Source organism: Battus philenor, unplaced genomic scaffold, assembly GCF_028537555.1.
Source record: "Battus philenor isolate CCGP_79_NKW_IND1 unplaced genomic scaffold, ilBatPhil1.0.hap1 SCAF_1, whole genome shotgun sequence".
In the NCBI taxonomy this organism is placed as follows: Eukaryota; Metazoa; Arthropoda; class Insecta; order Lepidoptera; family Papilionidae; genus Battus; species Battus philenor.
In genome coordinates this window covers 13,314,713-13,342,648 of record NW_027181661.1, presented here as the reverse complement: position 1 = coordinate 13,342,648, position 27,936 = coordinate 13,314,713, and the positions used below count along the sequence as shown (strand labels likewise).

General features: G+C 31.6%; 1 protein-coding gene across 1 annotated transcript; it reads right to left on the bottom strand.

Moving 5' to 3' along the window:
* Window positions 1–31: 31 nt before the first annotated feature.
* On the bottom strand, window positions 32–27,936 carry LOC137920770 (uncharacterized). Its single transcript, XM_068763900.1, has 4 exons — window positions 27,643–27,936; window positions 1,422–1,595; window positions 928–1,220; window positions 32–723 (listed from the first exon to the last, which is right to left on the bottom strand). Exons 1-4 carry the CDS (start codon window positions 27,847–27,849, stop codon window positions 54–56), a joined length of 1,344 nt encoding a protein of 447 aa, XP_068620001.1. The 5' UTR covers window positions 27,850–27,936; the 3' UTR covers window positions 32–53.

The following is a 27,936-nucleotide window of genomic DNA, read 5'->3' as shown; positions in this document are numbered from 1 at the left end:
AGATTCGCCAAAGCGAACAATAGGTGGAAAATATTTGTACACCTCGAACAAGGTCAGACCCAAAACACTTTAACACTTTGTTTGTTAACAACATCCGGTTTCCATTTTTCTGGTTCCTCTATAATATCAGGAATATCTTCCAAATATTCAACTTCTTTACAAGGCGACGGTGGTATAATACTTATAATAGGTATACCGATTTCTTGAAATGAGCTCATTGAAGAAAATCCACTCTCATCTTCAATAAAATTCGAGACTGAATTGAATTCGTTCAATTTGTCAATAACATGTGTAACTTTTTCATTATCGGGTAATCTTATTTCACTTTTAATATCACCGTGTTCCTTCGCAAATGTCTTTATATCGGAAAATTCGTTTTCCAGTTCGCTAGAATTCGGTGAATTTGATGTGTGACGTTCGCCGGAATCCACGCTATTAACTTCATCTACCTTATTAGTAATAGCATTGGTAGTTTTATTTTCGACAACTGAATCGTCTGCCATAAAGTTTATATTATTTGCGGAGTTTGCGGTTGTAAATTTTGCTTTGTTGTTTTCCGATGTTTTATAATTTGTTATATTATTTTTGCCTTGGCAGGCGCAAGCAAGATCAGGCAATTTAGTGCAGAGCACTGTGTTGGCAAGAGTAATCAGTCTCGACAATTCTTCGTTAATTTTTTGAGATGTTTCGTGTTCAGGCACAAGAGATAACTTAGACTGGCTCCTGAAATTAAATCTGCATTTTATCGATTTCGTTTACACACAACAATGCAATCAGTTACAAAAAAAATTATAAAAGCGTTTAAGTTAAAAATATTTTAGATTATTCAATATTCTAATTTTTTGTTACGAAATAAAATCATGCTCATGCTAGTCATCTAAATCTACAATAAAAGTTTAATTTAATTAAAAATAATGAAGTATCTACCATAAGCCATTGTGATCTTTGTATCCATTGACATTACTAATTGATTTGCTTATTTTTCTTGTACTTATTTTCTTGGTGGGGTTTATGGCGTAATCTAGATTTTTATTGACGTGCAGTACTGAACGAGAACGGGGTAAGTCATTGAAGTTAAGGGACCTGGCTAGGACAAGGGAAGGAACATTCTTCCGCAGCAAATCCTCGTTGTTCTGTCCTTCGAAATGCGTTTTAACTCTGTTTAGACAAGTCACTATTTGTTTAAGTAAGGCTATGTGCATTTGTCTGTTCGCCTCAGTCTGAAAATAATGACGCTCACATTGACAAAAATTATATCTATAAATAACGGACACACAAAAAACTTAACCAAAAATGACATTCGCATAAAATTCGCTAGCCAATTTCGCAGAGCAATAGTACATATTACAAATAAATTATTTATAAATGTATAACATTGGTGCACCAACATATTTTCAACATATAAATAGTTTTAAACTTACCTGAGCTAATTGCCACCTTAATGTTTCGACTTCCATTTTGAGAACATTCATTTCAGTCTTCCTTATATCTACATTAGGCTTAAATTGCTTATCAGGGGGCTTCGCCGGTTCGCTTATTTGCTCCATGTTATCGCTTTTCAAAAGTTGAGTGCAGGGCTCAATACTTTTGGGAACCTGTAAAAAGTTAATAAGGAAACATTAGAAACTGTGTCATTTGACGGTAAAGTATCATTACAGATACATTCAACATAAAATATGTCCAATCACGCATGTGGTAATTTCACTTAAATTGTTGTTGGATCTGCAATTTCGACAGTGTAATCATGGGAAGAGTATAATGGTTTTCGAAAGTGCTGCAGCATTATAAACCTAGATTATATTCGAAGCGCATTTTGACACGAACTACATATTTTTGGTGTTTTAATAAACAGCGAACATTAATGTTGTCTGTTTTTCAAACAACCAACGTTGTCTAATGCATAATATAAGCAATTTCTCTTATGTAACAGTAGATAAAAACTTGAACCAACGGAATTCTCGTTAGCAAGCCTTATGTGAATGCACGTGCAAAAACTAGCGCACAAATAGATATTAAACTTGCGGTGTCAGACTCGTCCCACGCTTTTGCTGAGTTGTAGCATATTGACCTCTATGCAAAGGCGAAAAATGTTCCATGGCACCCGTTAACTTTGTTAAGTCGATAACTGAACTTGAATACATTAATCCATTAAAGGAATAACGATTTCTGTAGATTATGTATAATATTTGTGTTCAAATTTTGTATATGATTTTGTTGTTAGCCGTGTTTTAGTAAAAAGGCTATTGAAAAATTAAAAAGAGGATTAAACAAAAAGCGTTATAACTTTTTAATTTGTGAAAAATAACCATTATTTGACTAAGACAATAAACAAGTATTTCTCAATTAGATATGTAAGCTTCAATGAAGGAGCGTATAGCGTTTATAAAAACTTCGTTATTCGTATTTGAGTTTACTGCGATTGCTTCTCATTAAATTATTCGTGAAAATTATTGCAGCATGTCCTAATATTTATTGCAATTGTGAGATAGGTACGGTCGTAAGAACCGCTGATGAATTATTTATTACGCGAAAACAAGTGAAATATAATAATATTAATAAAAAGAAAAAGTTCAAAGACCAACTTTATTGTTCGCAGAGAATTTTGTCGTTACGGTTCAAAATTATTTTAAGCAATAGTTTGTCTGATAATTAAATAATGAAAACAATATAATATAAACAAAGTGATTAAATAATAATAAACGAATTGAAAACTATGGTTTATTTTGTATAAATTAAATTTTAGGCATAAAAGTACGATTTTGGTAGTTTTTAAAATAATCTAGAATTTTACAAATAGGCCCTTATATTACAGAGCATTAATATTCCACGAAATATTTAGTCTTCCATAACGGATAATACTATATTTAATTTTTATAAGTAGTAATTCGAATTTTGAGTACGCTTCTTCTTACCACGTTACTATTTTATTATAATTAATTGATAACCTATGAGTTACACATTTGCTCTTTTAAAGTTTTTTCACTTTTTTCATCATGTATTATATATAGGATGATATATTTGAAAATGCTGTTCAAAATGCTTTATCTAACAGTATATTAAGTCAGTTTATTTCATATATTAAGTCAGTGTAAGTCAACCGAAGGCAACTGATGAACCTACGGTAAAACTTTATGTAGAATCAACGTTCCTAGTAATCCACAAGGCATAATCAAAATGCTTTGCACATATTCATCATTCAAAACAAACTTGTATGGCACGGCACGGATAGTGGTGATAGCAACGGCACAATAACATCGGTTGCGAAGTATGAATTAGAAGCACTGTTTATAAACAAATTTATTTATTAAATCGTGTTTCCTACGTGTTATTACTAACGTGTTTACATTGAAAAGAATTTTCATTGTAGTGCTTTGAGTAAATATTTATTTAAACTCATTGCATTGCATTCCTATAAAGTTCCGCATAGTAAGTTGTAACGATAAGTTTAAAGATTATATTGGAGCTTTGAAAACAATTAACATGATGAGTCAAATGTGTCTGTCGTTTAGCAATCTAGTAACTGATATTACTCTATCATCACCATGAAGTCAGGAGACAGAAGCCCACGACAAGGCATATGCCTCCTTCAACGATCGCCACGATGACGCTTTTGCGCTGCCAACATCCAGCGACTTCACGATCTTAACTATGATGTCGGTTCACTTATGGGGGGGTGGGCTAGCCTATAGTTAGATGGGTTACTCCGTGAAGTAAATAAAAACTATATAGCTTTTACTGACAAAAAATCTATAAAATTTTATTTTATTTTAAATTTATAAATTTATCGTTATTAAGTTCGACAAAATTATCTACTTTAACTGTTTAGATAGTATAATACATATTCAAATTCATTAAATAATATGGGCGTGTTAAAAAAAACCTTTAAATTATATTTATTATATTGCAGATATGCACTATTGTACCGTACACTGATTAGCCTACCGAACACAATCGGTCTTATTGGAAGTGTTTGGTGACATCGAGCTGGCAAGCACAGGGTAGGACATCCACCCACAAAGTAGACAAATAACCTTGCTAGGACCGTTGGAAGACGCTAAATGCAAGCGACTTCCAACCGATTCCTTTTGAAATATGTTTGGATGTCCAAGTTCTGCAGTGGACGTCTTTCGACTGAAACGATGATAATAATGATGTTCATCTACAACCAGTTTAAAGTATGAATTGGCAAAACATTTAGTGTTTAAAAACACTAAATGTTTTGCCAATTCATACTTTAAATATAAAATATGTTTTCCAATTTACATTGCACATCATTACACACAAAATAACTGTTTACGAACATTTGGCTTTGATTTGTCAGTGCCACTACGTAGATCAGACGGTCGCTTTTACTAACCACGCCGGCTAACGGCACGCTGAACGTAATCTGAATTACTCTCAAATTAGGTCACTATGGATACGTATTCATAACAAATTACGGTGCATAAAAATGAATAAACTATGCCGAGTAACATCAATGGAATTCTTTAGAACAATACTGTGTAAGTGGGCGAAGTTCCTTTCATATTTATTACAGATATAATATGAAATATTATTTTTCGGTTAGTTAGTTATAAAAATAATATATCCGTATTAATTATTATATGACAACGTACGATTATTCACACATTTTGCGTAGTTTTATGATTTTTTTGTACCAAATCAAACAGGTAAATACAATTAAAATATTACAAAACACAAAACAACGAAAAAAATTGTGTTCATATATGAATAACTGCTTGTGTAGTGTGTGTGCGTATAATTGACTAGCACGTTTAATAATAATATAAATTATATAATTTATTTATCAAGAGTTACATCGAGTTATTGTACAAATAGTTCAGTATGTTCATATTGATTTAAGCATAGTCTATTTTACTCCATATCGTTCCAGAAACATCTTGATGAGTCAGTACATGGGTGAAAATCTCTCGTTTACGAATAATTATGGATTATTCCCAAAACTTAACAAATAACAGGATTCATACATATCTCGTATAAAATCATTTATAAGTTCCGACGGTTTATGGAATAATTAAGAAAAGGTTTAATTACATACTTAGATGAAGACAATGGCAAACCGCGATGATCTCACACTAACCTGTGTCATATCATATCATAATTTAGATTTCTCTTAATTCTTAATGTAAATCAATTCCCTGTCCTAATTTCTCCCGTATAGAAAAGATCGGTTACGGTGTTAGGTATCGATAGTGCCAAGTTACTCTTGTGTCAGGTGTCGGGTGGCAAAAGCAGTGGCTCGGAACTCTGTGCCAAGGCCAACTGATTAAGAGTCTCGTTTTACAAATCCTATTAAAGGTTCTCGGCAAGACACGCTGACCCATTCGACTTAAAAGTATAAGTAATCTGATATTCAATTATACAGGTTTCAGTTATTTTTCTTTACAATTACCCAATTAAATGGATTATCGAAAAAAAAGAAGAGTAGAAACATTATTTTTGTCTATATTTAGAAGTTTTCTGAAAGTAAAGACAAAAAATATCTGTTGCAGTCCACTGCATAAGGATTCTTAATCGTAGATTTTTCTTTCTGTCCCCAATAACCAAAAACTTTGCGTATATAGTAAATTAAAAAATTGTAATCTAAAGCAAGCAGTTTAAGTAAACCGGCATTCCGTATGATTAAAAATTTATAATCTAATCCCCTACATAACCGAAATCTTTCTACACTACATCGGTTGGTCTAATTCATTATGTTACTTATATCTTTATATCTTGAATCATATTCGAAAAAAATCTTTGCTTTCTACCGGTCAGAATAATAATTATTACTTAGATAAATATCAAGAATGACAAGAGCGCAGAACAGAACACCGCAGGAACCTTAAGATTCTGATGCGGAATTGGGCGTTCTCAAACAAGGTAGACAGACGACTTTGTTAAGTTCATCAAAAGATGATAAACATAAGCCACTTCTAACCATTCCTATTGAAAACCTATGACGGAGGCCTATGCCCGTCAGACTACTGACGTACTGAGTACTAACTCCTACGAAGTGGAATGATGAATATAAACATTACTCAATTATTTTAAGTCATACTATGATCATTCGATGACATAATTAAAAAGCGTTAGTAATTGCTTTAAAAATACGCCATAATATTCGCCCACCTTTAATTACGTAAGAGGGTTCCGGTTGATTACAGTAGCGTGGAGAACTTTCGTTAGCTACCAGAATTAGTTAACACAGAGTTAAAGAATAATATTAAAACCACTATCAAAATCCGAGAAAATGTTCTTGAGATACATGCGACCTCAATACATAATTTTTATTTTGTTAGAAAGTGGCAGGCATTGTGTTATTCTTGTTCCTAACAGCGGAATATTACAAAGGATTTTGTATTTAATACTCTGAACAATGACAAAGCTACGCTCAGAGTATAACAGATAAAGATGATCATCATTACCATAATCATTGTTTCAGACGTAAGCTGTATACTACATAAAGGCTTTCCCTTAGATTTCCAGAAAAACGAGTTGAAAGCGACTTATGTGCAGCGCCTTCCAACAATCTTAACTAGGTCCTCCGTCTACTTTTTAAGGGGACTTCTTGCGTTTGCCAGTCCCTATATAATCTTAAGACTCCAGCAGCAATCTGTCCTGCGAGTTACGTGACTTTCCTACTGCCATTTCAACTTGCCAAAATCGCAGACATATGTCAATTACTAACGTTTACGGATCTCTTCATTCCTAATTCAGTCTCGTAGACAAATCTCGAACAAAGCTCTCTTAATGGCCCGTTGGACGACTGTGAACTTGCCTATGAAGCCCGAAGTGACAGACTACGTTTCAGTGCACTAGTAAAACACATTGGTTTTAAACCTTCGTTTTAATGCACTGAGATATGTTAGACAAAAAAATGTTTCGCAGTTTCGCGAACGCTGCCATTGTTGGATTCGACCATTGAGCACTTTCTCAAAGTTTGAATTACTTGGTTTGACTGTCTGCCCCCGGTACAATTACGACTCAACAAATTCTGTAATCGCGCATGAACTTACTATGGGTTGGCACGATAATGCTATTCTTTAAGTCCTTCAAAATAATCGAAATACGATTAGTAATAATTTACTTACACAGAGACTGTTAACGCATTGGTACCTACTTAGAAGGCCTCAAGCAAGGGCAGTAAATTCTCTAGAAAACAAACTACTTATTTGTTATCTTTTAAGATTTCCCACACTTTTAATGCTGTAAATGCAATTTCTATCAGTATGAGAATAATTGTGTGTAATGGATGCATTATGTTACAATGAAAAGAATGGTACTGATATTTATAATCGGGTCAATAGAAATTAGAAACCAAATTGTCCTGGCCAGAGAATTATAATGTGTATTATTTTCACCAATGTTACGCAACTGTTTTTTACTGGACGAGATGTTGAGCGAATTCAATATGATTGACTTTCAGACTTCAGAGGGTCAATAAGTCTCTTATACACGCGCTCGATAAATGCTGGCAAATATGAAATAAAAATATTAATTTTGCGTAAAATATTTTTTTTATAATTTTGTGAACTACATTATAGATAGTTGGAACTAATTTGAAAAAGTAAATAATGACAAATAATATTTATTAAAATGCCATTAAAAAGTGTACTTGGTGTACTCGAATACGAATATAACACAACTGTTGAATAAAATTATTCAATAATCAATTGAACTTTTAAATAGTGAGTGTAAATTGTTATATAGCTGTTACCACAATGTTCTATTGGCGGTAGCGTGTAATTAATAAACAGGTATTTATTTTTACCATAAACTTTAGGTTTATTACTGTATGTTTCTCTATAGTACATAAATAAATAAATGTTTGAAAACTAAGGTCATTGACTAGTATGTGTTAATAGCTTATTGATTTTAGACATGAAGTTGCCCAGAGAACAATTGGCAGAGCTGTGTTCGGAACTTCGATGTGAGATCCAATCAGAAATGAGAAGATTAGTGAACGAATCAAGGTTACAAGGTTAGAAGAATTGCTACAACCGATGTCATTTGAGCAGTTTGAGAAAGGTTCTCAAGTGGTGACCACTTGCCGGTAGATACAGCGTGGGTAAGATCTTCAGGAGGTTGAGCGAAAGCATAGTCAAGGCGGGATGTTCCTGAATGCGGGCAGCGCATGACCGATCACCGTAAGGAGATTTAGAGGAGTCCTTTATCCTGCTGTAGGCAACTTTCGACTAACATTATCATGATAACTTAAAAAAAATAAACATAAGTTCATATTAAACGCAAAGTGCAGTCACAGCCTAACACTACTGAGTCGGTTAGGCAAGCGCGTCGCGGTTCGGCGGCGACGCGTGACGCTGTATCCGGCCACAGCCCTCGGAAGCTAAACCCCACCTTTAGGCCCACTCATTGTTTATCTGGCAATAGCAACTGTTGTCCTCGATTGAAACTATTATATGTAACATTAAAAATTAAACCAAAATTTATTACTGACCACGTTGAGACTGTTATATTAAAGTAAAAATGTGATAACATGTGTATTTATAAAAATCAAAAGCATTTATATTTATCACATGATAATGTTGTGTATCGTTAATATATCATCACAAAAATCTCAATAATTGACATGTAACGGCTTTAATTACATTTTTGTTAAAAGTACAATCCAAAGAACATATAATGGTATTTATATCGCACATAAATAAAGTACAGTACACCAACTGAATAAGATTTTATTTATTCAAGACACATGCATTAAAATCTTAAGGAACATGTAAGCAATGAATGTAGTGAAAATCGTTTCTCTTATTAAAAATACAATAATGTTTGTTTTTGCTTGGTGACACGCGTTTTGTTTTTAATATCTGTCATTAATATTATTGTTGGATTTAAAAAAAAAACTTTTATACGATAAACAATGTCGACATTAACTTCAAAATTACCGCAAAGCTTCGAAACAAAACTTTCAATTAAAACTTTTTACCGAATGATATGGATACTATTATAGTTGAAAATTACAGTTAAAATAATAAAAATAATAATTGCTTTAGTGGAATTAAAAACTACGATTTACTTATTTAGTGGTAGAATTACTAGACGTTTATAAATAATTTTTGGCGAAAATAAAAAAAATTAGAGGCATTATTCGCACTCTCCGTTGATTTGATCATTTAAGCTATAGATAGGTAATATTCAACAATGAACAACAAATTCAAACCAACAACAATTAAGCATGTTAGCTTATGCAAACACGTAAGTAAAGTAAATCACAAACCCCACTGAATTTAAAATAAGACGTCTGGGCAGCTTAAATTAATCGGCCATCGACGTCAAACCGCCGACATCGCAAGAAATTTCCAACCACACATTGTATTTATTTACAATACGAATGCTACACGCTTCCTAATTGTTCTCATGTGTATGTATACCTCTTACATACCCACATCAGGATAAAATGGACAATACACTGTCCGAATTAATAATATTACTTATTTGAGCTTATAAGACAAAAAATGATAAGATTGTTTTAGATAGATAAGATCTTTACTTTTATTGTAAATATATCTTTTATTAAAATAATATCTTAGAAATATAGCAAATTTTTGATCTTAGGACACCTAGATCACGTTAAATGCGTTATAAACAGCGTAAATTTTTTCATAAATACGAATTTAAAGTATCTCTATACAAATATGCATTTACACGCACTTTTAAATTGTCAATTTTTTTTTAATATTACAAGCTGTAGGCTGCCACCGGCTCTAATTGCAGATCTGATGCAAAGAATATCAAGTTGCCCTTTTAAATGAAATTTAGCAATTTTAGGCAAACATTATAATATCAACTATGTAAATACCCACGCCATAGTTTGTCTTTAACAAGAACTTTTGAAAATATTGTCCTCTCCGCCAATCTTTTTTTATATAAGCATATTTTAAAAAAAAGATTTCATGTGTATGTACAGGACAGTGATTCGATTCTCGTATTACGATACTCTAGTATGTTGTCCTCAAAAGGTGCGATCGCTAGCCCATTGGACATGCCTCCTAACTATCTATATGCTGTTCACGTCAGCAGTTCGTGTCGGTGTTGCTTTATCTGCTTATGTTAGATCCGGTAACGCATTCGTATTTATTATGCGTCTATGCCATTACGCGACGGAACCTCTACAGCGGATGGGGTGCTACCAAAAACAAATAGTTGATTAAATTAAGTAATTTATAGTTGATATCAAGAGTCTATTTAAGGAAACAGTACCTAAAGTTTATTACTCGAGAACTGATTACGAACTCTAAGGAACATTGTCTTATTTATTTATTGAATCAATGTTTGTCTTATTATGTTTACTTAAATTTGGCAAAATTTTTAAGTTTCAAAGTTAAACATCTTGGAAACAATTTCAATATTTTTCTATTTAAATTAAAAAAATATAACAATTTCGATATGCCTTTTTAAAGACATTTTATATTATTATAATTATGAGTAGCGTAAAGGAAAAAGTGTATCGTTTAAAACAAACATTCTTTTGGTTTTGAATATACATATAAAACCTGAACTGCTTTGTCTCTTTTTTGCTCGGGATATAACGGAGTTGAACAAATTCTTTTTAATTGTCTTCGATCAGTCTACTTTCGGGTCAGCTGAATAGAAACTTTCGTAACAATTCAACAGTTTTTATATAGGTAAAAAAAAAGGAATTTAGAACAAAAAGATCGCGCGATACCTATAAAAAGTTCCAGAGGTTATACATTCTTATTATAAATGAGATTTTGATTTATCGATACATATTTTTTTAAACTAAACTGTAAGATAAATTGCGTGATGCCGTCATATAGTAACTTCAAAATTATTACAAGAACGAATACAAGAGTCATTCTCTTAATAGTCACTAAAACGTTTTATAAAAATTCATCAATATTAGTTCATTTTATACTGCTTTCAAAATACATTAAATATTATAATATTTTCTCGTCGTTAATGATCATTACAAAACGATACTTCGGAGAATCTCAAAGAAATTAAATAAGTTTAACTTCCGTTTTTTATACTAAGTACTAGACTACCTCATAGGGAATTATGTGAAATGATTTTATTTAACAGAACGATGTGGTCAATGAACACCTTCGGACAAACGCAAAAGCACAAAAAATCTTAATAAATCTGTGAATTGATAGTCCCAGAGGTTCAATAACATTGTATTGGTTAATTATACCTAAAACGATATAAATTATTATATTTGTTTCCAAATAGTACAGTTAAACAGAATAAAGACTTTAAAATTTAGCAAAATATTTTAATAAACATTTTTCACGTTAAAGATTTACCTGAATATCTTATGTAAATTTTAATAATTTATTAAAAACGTACCAGTAACATTGATAAAAAAAAAACTATTTTTTTAAAACTCAATATGTTGAACTATCTGTCCCTGAAGTTATAGGCCTGACGCATTATAATATAAACAAGATGAATGTAACATATTTCAGAATGGTCACTTTATACGCGGTATAAAGGTGTAAAAGTTTTATAGTTAATTGCTGACAAATAAGCTATACATTCACACTTTTAAAACTTTTACAACAATAAACCAATCACCCTGTATACTACATGTTAATATGTAGAAACATATACGTAAAGGTTTATAAAAAACTTTTTTAATCACGAAGCTTTGAAGAAACTTACTTAATGGTTCGCTCCCTACCGGTAGATACATATTAAGTCGTTCCACCCGAGCGATCCCCACCTGACATTTTACAGTCAGTGTACATGTACATGCTTAAATTGCCTGGATCCGGCCTGGATGACTCACAATCCAACCTAATAGTGTACACGATTTTGAACTTAAAAATCATTAATGAGCATGATGTAAGAATACGGTTTACTCAGTGTTCATATCTAATTGAAGGCTTTTGTTCACTTTGCAGACCGTGGAATAAAGATTTAATTCATAATAGAGTGAACAAAAAGTAGTAGTAATAAAAAGGGTTTTTTTTTAATAAAAGTGGATTACTTCAATTATTTGTACACATAGAATTAAAAAAATATAGAAAAATTGCTGTAAAAACAAAAATATTTAAAAATTTTGGGAAATAAAATAACAAGGGTCAAAATTATTCAAGTGCCAATTCTAACTGAGACATTTCAGACGAGATTTTCATAACAAGTTGTGACTATGACAGTACAATACTGTTAGTTATATCCCCTATCTATAACTTAATATAATATATTAATAACCAAAGATGATTTTTATATTGTTATCCATCTAAATATAAGTACACGTTTCATTTTTAAAGAGAATATGTTTTTAAACAAAAACATTCATCATATACTAAGTTTTCTTCTCTAAATACCGAAGCAAGAAAAGGAGGGAAGGTAAAGAAAATTCCTTATTAACATCAACCATTAGCGTGTCCTCAAAAGAGTGACCAAAAATCCCTGCTAATAAAAATTGAAAAATAAAAGTATTTTTATTATCACGGTAAGGTAAAAGTAAATACAATTCTTCAAAAAACTGTCTGTGGACATATTACAGTCGTAATTAAAAATACTCAACAAAGCAAATGGAAATTCTAACTTACCATACTAAATACCACTTATCTTCTATTACCAATTTTATATAAAATTTATTTTTAATATTTCTTGATACTCTTTAAGAGTTAAATAAATTATTCGATTTAAAAAAAAAACTAGAATTTTAATAATAATAACACAATACACAAATTAAGGATGAAATTTACCCGTGTATAGAAAATTTATCTTAAAGTGCCGTTATATCAATATTAATCTTCTTTCGTAACTAAAACAATAATCTTATCAGCCATCAAGAATTAAAATACATCGAAATTCTATGTACACAGTTATTATTCCGTTTAAATTATTATGTAAGATTCTAAATATAAACAGAGATTGTAAATTTTAATTTTTTTCATTTAAAAATAATGTTCATTTTTAAGATATGTTCTACAAATAGATTTAAAATCTTCTTTGCTTCATTACGAAGAAGAGACATATTTGTTATTAGATATCAAATGACAAACTGTGACCAGAGGCATTAGTTACGTTAACATAACGTTGAAACTTTTGATATAATTACTAACTGAAGTTAGGAATTATATTATATTTTTTGTCTCTATAATATATGATATTATAGAGACAAAAAAATTGGAACTAAACAAAAAATATATACACAATTAAAATATTATAATATAGTAACTGATGTTTAAACTACATGTTAAAACTTTCACAGTTAGTAAAACAGGCATGACTAATTTTGTGAATAATGTTTTAAAATTTTATATAAGTAGACAACGGCACAAAACGCGAAAATTAAACAAAAAAAACGAACGAAGACCGCTATCGATATTGTACGATCATATTAAGTCATGTTTAGGTGAACAACCTTGATCATCAAGCTATAAAATCTATCCGTGAACATGTTCGTGTAACTTCGTTTTTTACGTAATGTTAATGTTCTTCGATTATACTTCAATCCTATCACAATTAATAGTTTCGGACGAGATCAAGTTTTTTATATACAAATATGGTACTATATATCATTTTCCTGACATCAGGTTCCATTTACGTCTCAATATACTGATTATATTTTATTCCTTAGTCGATTTAGCGAATACTGGTCAAATTCTTTGCTAATGATAATCTTTAATTATTTTATATGAGTGTTTGAAAATACGAACGACAATTTACATTTTATTAAAACATTTATTAACAAATAATACGACCTTACTAAGCTTTCTTTAAAGTTCGAATTTTAATAAACATTCTTTAAAATAGAAAGTGCTTGCCAATAACGATTTTAGAGCAAAGCAAAAACTTATGGGGATAAAAAATGTGGAAATATTCCAAGATTACAGTTCAATAGAAAACTTGTTTATTAGATTTCTGAGAACGAAACGAACTTTTTAATTATTTTTATTGGACTATACTTCAACTAGGTTTATCGTATATGCTATAAAGAGTTTATAATTTAAAATGATGTTATAAGCATTTTTTTTAAATATCTGTACTCAAACTTATCTAACTTAAAACATATGACTACGAAGTAACATCCGCATACAAAGTACCGGTAAATTCATGATGAAATAACTTTTTTCCGGATTAATAACCTCTAAATTTTTATTACTTTTATGTCAGTCGTTTATAACGAAAACACAATTTCCATAAACAAAACTTTTTCATGTTTTTAATGAATAATTTAATTCACGAGCTGGTACATGCATCGTAACCGTGACTCGTGACACGACGTAGTGCTGCACAACCGAATAGTAGTGCAATTGAAATCGCCGTACCGCGCCCTAGGTATGCTCCACCGGGAGAGTATGTCCGGAACCCTGGTTGCTATAAATTTAAAGGTGTCAACAAGAAATCAATTTAAAATTTTTAACGTTGGTTTCTATGAAATTGGACACATTTAGCATTCTTCTGATGACAAATGGTAACTGCTAATAATTCTATGTGTATAATAATTGCAATAAATAAATAAATAAACGTTAACGAAATTAACGTCTCACGTTTGTAAATCTCGTTAATTGCACTATTCTTATTTCCACTTTCGGTAACGTATTCCTTGCGGGGCTAATTCTTTGAGGTTAATTTATCATTGCCGGCTAACGAACTCAGAGTAATAGAATTGGATAGTTTACTATAGTTTACGGAAGAAAAACGAAGATGAAATCTTCGGCCGCACGATAAATCCATGGAGCGCTGAGATGATACATCTTACATGTCATTGAAGTTAACTCGGTTGAGACAATTTTATATCATAAGATAGATAAACTGTGTTAGATACAGGCTTCACATAAATTATGGATTATTCAATAAACCTTATGACTATTTTTTTGTTGGGAGAGGAATCTTTCGGTTATCAATATTCTCTGAGATGTGTGGGATTCATACCAAATACCAGCCCGGGGCTATTCCCAAAAGTTTAAGGCCACATCGTAAACACCCGCGACTCCGAAGGCACCGTTTCCGGCAAGGGAACACTATTAGTAGTATCACTACGTGCGTCCCCGCATTGACGGCGTCGTCCAAGCGAGATCTGTCCTTTGCCGATGACGCTCGGCCGCCTGCTTTTGACCCATGACGACTTCACAGAAGGAAGCCACGGCTCTCAACTCCCATGACCCGCTGACACGACGATGGGCAAGGATAGGTCCTGTCCGATCCGACTGCCACGCTGGGTATTCCTCGAGTGTGAGTGTGTGCAGAGCGGAATTCTCATTAACTAACTCATGACATTTCGTATGGAATATATATACATATAGTCGGTGTATTTTTATGTATAATATTATAATTTAAATGATCGTTATTGATGAGTAATGTTAGTCTATTCAACCTAATAAAGAGCAAAGAATTAGAGTTATCTACAAAAATCTTAAAAAACTTCATCTCACAAGATTAACAAAAAGATAACCAATAAGTTGATAAAGCATTTTCGTTATAACTTGATATATCTATCTTCTCAGATAACTAGTAGATTTTATACATTTTTGTGCAGACGTTAACATAAGTCCAAAATATATTATTATTGAAAGGTGTATAAGAAATTTCTTGTGAACATATTTAACTGTCTACGAGTAACACAATACAGAATCGTTAAGAACCCGCATTTCTACTAGTCGTCACTCGAACTAAATATATCGCAACAAATGTGAAACGCAGTTGGCAGGTTTATAGGCCTTAAACCGTTTCCTGTGAATTCACAGTGTACTTTCGCCCGCGAAACTTGCATCGTTACTACTGACGTGGAATATTGTGAAATGCTATTAAGAAGGCTGATTTACGAAATGCAATCAAAATAGAGAATGGAAATATTTATTAAGTCCATCCACTACACGTACAGATATCTGATATATTTATTATTTCTTTATACCTATTTTTATTACACCATTACTTAAGCATAAAAATGAATTATAGGCATATTCGGAAGCCTAAACAGTATTTTTAATAACAGAACTCTTTAGTTTTTAGGATACTTTCAGTTCTTCCATCGGAAGGTATAACACCATATAACATTTAAAAAATAACATGCACCTAATAATTTCTGTACTTAATGTATTTAACATTGAAGTTTTACAGAATTGATTACTTGCAATTAAAGTAGTACATGAACTAAATTAGTTTATAAATAATTTCCTTTGCTCTGCTTATTAAACAATAACTAATTTGTAAAAATGTAATGTAAAACCTTACACTTTACATCGTAAACAACAAATTCACCTTGTAACACATGGCAATACGTACAGTCTCGAAATAACTGTATTTTCCTTTCTTGTAATTACATTTTATAGTATTGCCTTAAAATTGAATTTCTCTAAACAAACGCTAGTGCACGAATGTACATTAATTGGTAAGAGGCGTATTTAATTTGAATATCGCTGTCATTACTTCCACAGACCTTGTGAAACATTAACTCAAGTACACGGATAAGATATTAGATTGCCAGAATCAAGTTTAATTTACAATACATTTTAAAAATGTAGGGCAACTTGCATAAAAGAAAATACAGTAAAAAAAACTGTAGAAATCCAAGGTCATGAAGTCACGTATCATGATATGTCGCCGTTTTACCGTATAGAAGCCCATTTTTAGACATAAGTCTCCCCTAAATATATCTCTAGGGGATATCCATCATAATAGCCACGCTTGGCAGGTGGGTGAGCGATTGTTATGATACGTAGTTATTTATAAAGTTATTAAGACAGAAATACGTAAACATGCACAATACAGTTCAAAAAGTATGAGTTAGCGGTTTGCTGCTTATAAAAATTATAAGAATGAAAAAAAATAGGTACAGAATTAACTATATTAATTTTACTTTACTTTACGTAAATGAACACTTTAAAATTATAATTCTTTCACCGTGAACTGTTGAGAAAAGCACAGCGTTTATTTAATTTTATAATACTGTCTGCTGCTGTTGCAGAATATAGAACTTAAATTTTTGATATTTAAAATCTTGCGCACCGTTGTTTTTTTTAATTATATTAATTTACTAATACTCTGTTCTACACCTGAGATCTTGCATACTACGTCTGCTGATACATACCATGTTAATAAAAAATGATGAAAATTTGTCACAAAACAAACACTCCGACTGCATAATTTGTTCTACAAATCATCGTCGGCTGTTAGTTATTTTCCCGATTTGCAATAAGCAATTAGAACATTATTTGCACGCGCATGTGGACGGCACGACACTCAACACTAATTATAATTACTGGTTTCTGATGATAATTTTTTTATTTATTTTTTATCGATCGCACTACTGTTTAACAGTAATCTAAATTAAATGTAAGAAAAGGACCAATATATAGCTACTTCCGCCAATGCAGTAGTAGTCGTGCAATAAAGTGCACCGCCCGCCAGCTCTGGGACTTGGCCTTGGACTCTGTGTTTGGCACTAATCGGTGTAACATTACTCCTGAAGATGCCCCGTGGAAGGATGAAACACGTGTTGAGTGATTTAATGGTGGTAGTTAATATATATATATATATATATATATATATATATATATATATATATATATATATTTATATATATATAATAAATATATATATAATAAAGTAGGTATGGCGGGCGGTGCACTTTATTGCACGACTGCTACTGCATTGGCGGAAGTAGCTATATATTGGTACTTTTCTTACCTAGGATGGACTTCCGCAAAATACACCTGAATCCATTAGATATCTAAATTAAACGCTTAATTTTAAAAATAATATATCTTAACCTTAAATTAGACTGGAATAATCCAGAACCAATGATAGCAATCGCAAAATTTATTTTATATAACATATTTTCACAGTAGATATTTTGTGTAAGTAACCAGGTCCCCCGCTGGGCAGATCGAGGACATAATTATGGTCGCGGGAAGTCGCTGGATGCGGCAGCGCAAGATTGCGACGTCCTTGTGACGATTTTTAATGGAGGCCTATGTCTTGCCGAGTCTATCGGATGACATGATAAACCAAAAATGCCGTTCGTATTTAAGTGATACGAGCGCCCATAAAAAGGGCGCGTTGCCCGCTCGCTTTAGTAAAGAGTTTATGCTGGTGAATGTAATGAATAATATTTTGATTTTAAAAAAATTTTCTGAAACGACAAGGCCTGATTCCACCCGATCTAATTAAAAATCTATGGAGTCAGGCCAATGTTCAGAAGTGGATGATAATGATCATAAAATGGGCATTTAAAATAAGAGACATAGGTTACAGTGTAGCTACTAACACAGCTAAATACTAAACACAGGTTTCATTAAAAAACACTCTTGGCCGTAGCGGATATTTCACATCTACAACAATAAATAATTTTTATTTCAAAAGTTGTGATAAATATCCTAATTATTTAAAATAAAGGAAGAGGTCATCTGAATAAAGGATCGTGTCAGCCAATATCTTGACATAGGCTTAAGTTAAGTTCTAGAACCGTTCCCTAGTATAAGTAATTGACCAACAAAGCATTTGACAATTTTACAACGGACATAGTAAAAAATATCAAGATTTATGAATTTCAGATAAAAAAAGATAATCATTGATGTAACTGTCAATTAAATTTTCCTACCACTAATAGGTATTTTAAGAAAATGAATATCTGTGGTGATATTGATCGTCGCAATTTGTTATGGAATATTTTAATAGAATTTTGTAAAAAAAATTAATTACGATAATTAAACCACCAACCAAAAAGAATACAACTTCATTATATCGCTACATTCGTTATTTGGGCCTGGGAAACCTACCAGTTTACATAGGTGAATTTCGTGTTTTGTATACGCCATCAACGTGAAATTTCACCCTAACCCTTTTGTACAACAACCCGTCAGCTATTACTCGTGGCATTATTATGATAATGTTTTAGACTTGTTCCACGTTTCAATCTAATTTTACATGTCATACGATACAGCACTGTTTTTTATTAATTCTAACTTATATAGCTAATGTTTTTTACGATATTTTTTTCGCTTTTTTCTAATCGCAGACAGTTGGGACACGGTTGCCGCTTTTTGATACAGATCTTTCTTCTCCCAGCTGCGAGAAACAACAGCGTTTTATCATTGATTACAATTTTGTCTTATGGGTAAATACCAAATTGATACATAAAACAATACAATTAGGTAGTTTTACTCAATCATACATTCATTGGTACATTATTTGATTTCTTGTTAATATTCAAGTAATACTGAAATTAGTTATAATCAAGTTACAAACAGCTGTTGTTAAGCCATGTCTGATTTTACTAATCATACTCCTGAAATACTTAATATATTTAAATCAATAATCGAGTATAAAATTGCCGAGGAGTTATCCAGTAATATTCCACTACATTTTTTTTCTAAATTACTTTGATATAACTACAGAAATATGCAAATCATATTCGTTAAATGTTTTTTAAAAATTTCTTTCTTGATTATAATTGTAAATGAGTAATACAGTAATATCAAAATTAGAATATGCTAAATTATTAATTCGAGTATAAAATTTAAGTGATTTTCCTTTTAAGATGATTTTAAATCTAAAAAAATAAACTTCGTAATATATTTGTAGCACTGTAGCATTTGTATATGTATGTCCTTTTATGTCTGAACTTTAATTTAAACATATTTATCTTGTTTGTAAAAGGCGATCTGTCTTGGATGACGAAGAGCGCACATGCTGCGGCCAAGTTGAACATGTTACTTATTTAGCCCCTTTGTAAGTCCGATGTAAGGATCAAGACCGATGATGATGTAACAGCTTACAATAATGTAACGAGCATTTTTAATAAAACAAGTATCTACATTAGCAAAAGTTTAATTGAACAGTATTTGAAAATATACAAGTAGACGGGTACGTTTTATTAATACCTCAAAGAATATTTTATTATTATTAAGCATTTTAAACCTCAAATGGAAGTATAAATTTCTTATTGTTTTTTTATTGTCATTAGATATATTCAAAAATAATATTTTCAATCATTAATTAAAATTTAATACATTTTAGTTTATTCCAATTGTCATGACTCTAGCCTTGGTTACGTGGGCACATTCGTTTCGCTAAAAATGTTTTCGAATGTTTGTGATGATAATCCATACTTAAGTACCGCATTTTACATATATTTACATATACCGAAATTTACATATATTTTGTTTATGGTATTTCGTTTCCATTTGAAAGTAACGATGTTTTCGCAATATTGTAATAAATTGTTTTTTTAATATAATCTTCAGCTTAAAAAACGGACCATCACATTAATATAAAAATATGACTAATTGTATTAAAAATTTTACATGTTGTTTATTTTCTTAAGACATTATAAATAAAATGGAACATTTTAAATAAAAATAGTTTACAGCGATAGTATGCTTTAAATATACCGCCCTCAATGATTCAACTAGCCGATTTCTAATTTTCTATAACCTTGTAAAGTTACTTAATTGTCACGGAATTTATTTATGAATTCACCATGACTTATCCTGATAAATACAAATAAAATAATAACTGCAATAGCGTAAAAGTCGCCTTACCAAAAACATGATTTCAGGCGTAGCAATTCAAATAGGACCGGATGGAATCATCCTCTATTGAGCGATTTCAAACGACTTTGGCTAGGTTTAAGACCTTTTCCGACATCCACTCGCAAGGTGGATAAACTCGTTCACCTCGTGCGTCCTACTTCTCGGCCAACTGCCACTTCAACATGCCACTCTACTGGACTATGACTAGTACTTTGGCCTATTTTATTCTATTCTCAGTCCATCTGGTGATAACATTTTTAATGACATCTCTCATTCCAGGTTTTTTTAGATATAGATTACCTTGGTTAACTGTAGCAATACCATACCCATTCATTGACAGACTTCAGATCGTCTTTGTTCTTAGGTTATTAGCCTTGTTTTTCCCTCTCCGTTCTTATAATATGTCGATTTTCTCATGATGTTTTCCTACGCCGCTTGTGAGGAATTGTGACGTTACAAATTCACATAGATAATGCGTCAATCGGTCAATGAACCAGCGCCCTTTAAGCTCAAGTCACTGTTTTTATTCTTTACTTACACTGGGCAATTTGGGCAACAAATGAAATTTGAAGATTCTGCAGGTTTGAGCCGGCAGGATGCAAAAAACGCTCAGCCTGTTTTAAGGCAGTGAAGCTCTGCGCCTCGATTCGAGCCGTTACATACCGCTCTTAGAAAGCTTCGGTGAATGATTCATGGAGTAACTAGACTCAATGAAGCTTACTACGGGACCTCCGCGTGGATTGTCACTTATCGATAATACCCGTTAACATTCGGAAACTAGGGATCTAGAGAGTCGAACCTCGACTTGGTCGGTTGCTATTGGCTGACAAATAATACAACTACCACTTGCGGAAGTGTTAACGCTGGGAGAAGAAGTGGCGGAAGCAAGTAGCTGCCGATAACCAGTAGTCTATTACTGTTTGATAGCATTTTTCTAAGATCGTTTTTCTTTGACACTTCGAAATCTAGCAGCTCATTCCACTCCTCTTTACATTGACTTCGTATTTCAAATTTAAGCGATGGTTTTCACATTTTATAGTGTAGATTATTGCATACCGATAATTCAATTTAAGATTAAAAAAACCCGTTCCGATTCGCATAAAAACAAAATACTGGATGTTTATATAACCTAGTAACTTTACTGGTCGTGTGACATAACATATTAGATACGTGTTTTTATTTATTCAAAAACCATTTATGCGCCATATATGTGCCATACTTGTTATTTTAATATAATTTTAAGAAACTAAAATATTGGCAGTTGCTTCTCAATACATCTATGAAAATGTATATTCGCAAAAATATTACCGATTTTTCTATAAAGTTCCAGAACAAACTTTGTATAAGACTCAACTTCATCAATTTAGAAAATATTAAGAAGTGCATTGTATACGCTTTTATAACAAGGGCCATGATAAAGATCAGAAACCCCCTATTGCTAAAACATATAATTTGTCAAAAATCATTGGTGTGCCAATGGTTACCTCACTGTAAATTGCTTTATAGTCAAAAGATAGCTCATCTTGGGACTATCGTATTAGCTTCCAGGCTATATCATTCTTAATTAAATATGTTATTAAATTCTGTTTTTAAAATACACAATCCCCTTTATTTTCTTTCGCTAGCTATTCTCATTTCTAATCCAAAAAAGTGCTAGAGATGAGTCTACATATCGAGTCTTCCTAAAAAAAATTAGACGCCAATAAAATATGTAAACCTACCTACGCAAAATATAGTATCATCGAATTTGTTTTTTGTTATTTATTTTTCACGAATTAGTGATATCTTCTTATCTGTATTTATAATTTACATCAGCTGCGCGATGGTAGAGCACCGAAGATCATTATTATCCCAGAAATCTCTACAGTACAGTTCAAGTACTCGCGCAGAAACCATAAGGAACTTCGTTACTTCTACGGATTGGAGCACCGCCAAGCTCGTGGTGAGACGGGGGTAATATCGCCGTGCGAGCATCAACCGTTTCATCGCGCGCATATCCAAAACACGGTACAGCGCTTTCGGTTGCAGTAAATTTATATTACGTGTCAAGTTAAATTTAAATTTACATTAAAGTTACATTAAAGTTACTACGACTTAATTCATTGATTTAAAAAGAAATATTACGAAAATAAAAAATAAAGGATATATTTATTAAAATTATGTTTACAATTAAGCAAGCAGTGTATGTCAATAAAAAATTCATGTGAAAAGAGGATGTTAGTGTTTGATGATCTCAGAAATGTATTTATTTTTAAAAAAATTGTTTTTGATTTTCTTTATTCATAAAATGTGCGAGTATAGAGAACATATCACGATCGAACTGTCTCAATTATTCTTAAGTTTCTCTACCATACTACAGACGTGACATAACTTGTTAGACTTGGAAATGATCCCCTCTCTTTCTGAGTTCGCTCGTAACTGTTTCTATAAAATATTCCAAATTCGCTTAATATGCCTTTAAATATTCACTAACAACACAAGATTTTTTCTTTTAACATCTGAGATATTCTTTTTAGATTTATAATATTACCAATCCTTATAACCAGAAACGGGTTTATATTGCAATAAAAGTGGCGTCTGTTTTTTTCGCCAAGCTTTGATATGCAGCTCTTATTTTGTTCCTATGTATTGATAATTGTAAAATCAGTTTATTGCCTTTTTACACACATTATTAAACATGTGTATGCGCGTGTGTATGAGTTTATGTGTGTTTGTGTGTCTTCTATAACAATAACATACTAAGATGAGGAGTCATTATAAATTTGAAAAATGCATTTTTAACTACACTGTTTATATGCGCAATAGTTTTGTTTTCATCTGGGATAAATCCAAAATTTTGTGTACAGCTTACATTTAAGTATTGTGTCATTAATTGTCATCTGTCATCTGCTCACCTCAATTCAACGAATTTTCAACAACTAAGTTTATATGGTAAAGTTGTAGGCAATATTGATTTACTCGACAACTGCTAGGAAACGTGTAGTATAACTTTGTTAGTATAGTGTTACCGAAACCGCTGTACCGTGCCTTAGGGAAGCTCGGCGAGGTGGGGATCGAAACAAAATAGCATGAGCGTCGCCACCACGTGCGGTAACGGCGGACAGACACGGTGCGGAGCTGATGAAGCAGTTATTACAGTAGTATTAATATATATTATATACTTTATTACTACAGACTAATAAGTACTTTTTTAAAGATTAGTGTATTTTTGAAAAACTCTGTAACACGAATACGAATTGGCACAAAGTATCGTATGCCGTCAGGTAAAAGATGCGAATAACAATATAAATTTTCATTGTCTTAGTTGACGGCATACGTATTTTTTTTAACAATTTAAAAATTTAATGGTTTTTATTACACAATAATACAACCTAATAACTTCTTTTTTTGCTATTACCATCACATACCAACATTAACTTCACTACACACCTAATCTGGGACGTTATGAGCACCTGACAAGTGAATTTTTAAAATCCTTTAGCGTTTGTGTTTTATGAAACACATGCAAATACTCTGTAAGGTGAGAATAAAGTCATTTCAGACCTTGCAGATTTTGTTTTAACTTTTTTTGGAATTAATTTTTTAATATTAAATGCATAACCTTTAACTAATTTCTCTAAGCTACAAAAGTAGGAATATCCGTTCATGCACTAATACTTTGTTATTTAAAAAAAAAGCGGAAACAAAAGTGAATCGCAATTAATAGATTTACAATTAGATAACAATTTCTTATTAATAAAAAGGCACGTTAGCGAAACGCTCCGTTGACAATAGAGCGGAAATAAAAAGTTATTTGGTTCGATAACACTGTTGCTAAGATAGTTTTGTAATTTGCTTCGGTTTTGTATTAATCTGTTCGTAATTATAAATTGAACACCGAAAGGAAGCTTTGGACAATAATTTATATTTATTAAAACAAAAACAATATTAAAACGTATTTCGAAGGAATGGAATGATTTTGATTCAAATACAAAAATTCTTTAATCAAAGACTGTTGTTGACGACAAGTGAGTTGACCTTTTTAGCTGAAATGACTCGAAGAAGAAGAGGCGAAAAAAACTCAACGGGACTATTTATTATTTTTTAACTAAACAAATATTAAAATAATTTTTTCTAATCAATATTGAAATAGTCCAGTAACGAACACATCTTTCCCAAAGTGTGCGTTCCTCTATGAAGCCATTTATATTATAGTTATCATTTTTTTTTATTAATTTTAATTTGTATCGCTAATGTTTTCTTTACAATATTTTTTTTTCGATTTTACTAATCGCAAAAAGTTGGGAGAGGGTTAAGCACACAAACGTACTTTAACATATTTTTAAATCTTGTACCGTAAGGTTTCTTATAATTTCTCGATTCATATAGTATTATATTTATAGTATGTATTACTCAATAAAGAAGAGTCTTAGAATCGCAGCGTAAATTTCTCAAAATAACAGAATTTGTTTTTGGTTTTGGTATTTATATTGAGTAAGTCACAGTTCCTATGAAAACCGGTTATGTGCTTGTGAACATGCGATACATTTTGATACGCGTATTGAGAAACAACAGACAATATTTTAATAACTTGAAATTTTTACTAGAAAAAAGACTTAAAAAGTGTGATTGCTTACGAGAAAGATGCATAAATATTAGGTAGTGGGTAAAATTTAATCACATGTTTATAAATAGCAAAAATAATCATGCGTAATGCGGGTCAAAATCGTCTGATGTGGGAATAGACTCGAAGCCGGGCCGGCGGAAGTAACAAGCAACGTTGTTATAGAAACGTTCCCTCGATATGAACGAGAGATAGCCGCAACCATTGTTCTAAATATCTCCTTGAGTATGGTTACAGCAAGTGAGAATTGCAATGTACTCTCGAAGGAGTGCTAATGAAATAGTAATAATGTATCTTAAATTTTTCCTTTATAAATTTATGTTAATGATATCTAAAGTGAGGTTCTTTTTTAATTATTTCATGTCTGAAGTTCATAAATAAATGAGATTTTTTGGAAAAGTTTCGTATGTCATAATCATCATTATATCAGCCCTAAGCTGCCTACTGCGGGAAAAAGGTCTCCCGCATAGATTTTCAATAGAACCGGTTGGTATTAACCAGCATCTAGTGTCTTCAGACGACTTTCATTACTTTCATTCGTCAACAGAGCGTTAATGTACTTCCATATATACCATACCAGTAAAACATTAGATGATTCTAAATTTTTAAATCCTTTATGCTCCTCCTCGTTAAAACCGAAAAGAAGTCGATCTCCCTTGCCATCGGTTAGTTATCAATCAGCCTAATAATTTTTACTGCGCCCTTAAAAAGAGGTGTCGTTATTCTGACGCGCTGCATTTCGGCAATACGTGGAGACAGATATACATCTGCAGACAGATGTACAGACAGATGTATAAGTATTAGGACGCTATCCAACAGAAAAGACCCACTGTCATTATTATTTTTTTTGTATAAATTTTTCTATGAATACCGAGAAGCATTAATAAAATACAACCATGTGTGTTCCTTTCACGGTTCTATAGATCCGAGCGGTAGCAATGGTGCCGTGTGCAAAAGCGTAAATAATGACCTTATTTCGTTTACCTATACTTGAAACTGTTAACAGTGTTGGTGTTTAAGACCTTTAGCTTATAAACCTATTCGTCAATATTACTCGAAAGCGACTATAATTAAAAATATTTAATTAAATACCAAATTAAAGATAATGGTCTATTTTAAACTATTTAATGTTATTTATAGTTCTTCGTAACATTATTAGTTTAATATATTACAACTGTTTTCATACCATACAACTTTTGATGATAGTTTTACCAGACGAAGATGAAATTTTTTTATGACTGAGTTATTCTTGTTTAAAACCATAACGAAGGTCATTTATTTTATAGAATTTTAATTTCTTAACTCTTCTAAAATAAACTGGTATATTTAAATAATCTACAATACAGAAACGAATGTTCTAAGATTTTATTAATGACATGTGATCATCTATGCGGGGCCATAATAAATTTTCCAATTGTTATGTAGTGTTTTATATCATTGGAAGCTGACGAGTTTTTTTAATAGATTAATATCACGAAAGTTATAAACATCAATATGATTGAAGAACCCTATAAACAGATACAAGTATTTACGAGTTCAGTCCAATCTCGCTATGGCCAAGTGTCAATAATATTTTAGTTAAGTCATCTCTCGATCAATCAACTCTTGATAAGTGAATATTACCGTTATCTGACATGTCCATTCGAATTGTAGATATGTAGTTTACCTCCACGATACTTAGCGTACCCTAGTAATCGTAACTGTTTATATGTTAAGATAAAAAAAAAATATCTAGCATTTTCCATTGTTAACAAAAATAAAACCTAAGAATCCAAAGGAATGCAATCATCTTACTTTCTAATAAATAGACTTTATCTAAATATCAATTACAAAACTTAGTACATAAAAATGCAAATATTTACAAAGGAATATTTCGATAATATTTTTATAAATTACATAATTGAAAGGACAAATGAAGAAAAAAACACTGGATAGATCGTTCAGACATGTTTAGAAGGAAGACATCATTAACATATATAAACAAAAGCATCAGCATTACACAAAAATTAAAAAATAAGAATATTGTAAAATAAATTTCAGACATGAGTTTTAAATTTTAGTAAAAATGGTATAAATAGGCATAAATTGTCTCAAAAATAAAATCTTTTCATTACTAATAAATAAAATGCGAGGGATAAAAAAATTAACATATTATACTTACAGCTAAATATCTTTAATAATAATGGTTTTCCAAATCGGTACAAAAATTTCAACCAACTTATTGACAAGAAGAATTTAAAATTATTTAAAAAGCTAATATTCGCTCATTATGAAAGTCCTCAAATAAATGAAATAGTATAAATTTTTACCACAACGTTTCACCATTTTGTATTGCATTATTGTATATAACTATTTGCATTATTCTAGTCACCAAAAATGATTTCAGCCAAAAGATACTCTCCCCATAATTCGCAAATATCTCTGTATATCTTTTTATATAAAAAATTATCTAAACCTCTTAACTCAAATAAATGATTGTACGTGAAATTGATTCGCAGGGCGCATTAGTACGATAGCGGGAACTTTTTCTAGACAGTAAGAATGGAAACACATACTCACATGGTTTTTAACATCTGTGCAATTCTTCGATCGTAACTTAAATACATCTTGACTTTGGCCAGGTATTGCTGACCAAGAGATGTAACGATTGGAAAGCCTCCTCGCAAAATTGCTTTTAAAATCCTCACATTTCATTAAGGATTCCACCGATTCGTTAAAATCTTCTTCCGAATTATCACCGGATGCATCCCGATTTGGCGCGAGCATAGCTTTATAAAATCCAACATAGACGTTCAAAATTGGAATCTGCGAGCGATATTTGAATTTAACGATCAACAACGGCCTCTTGCTTTA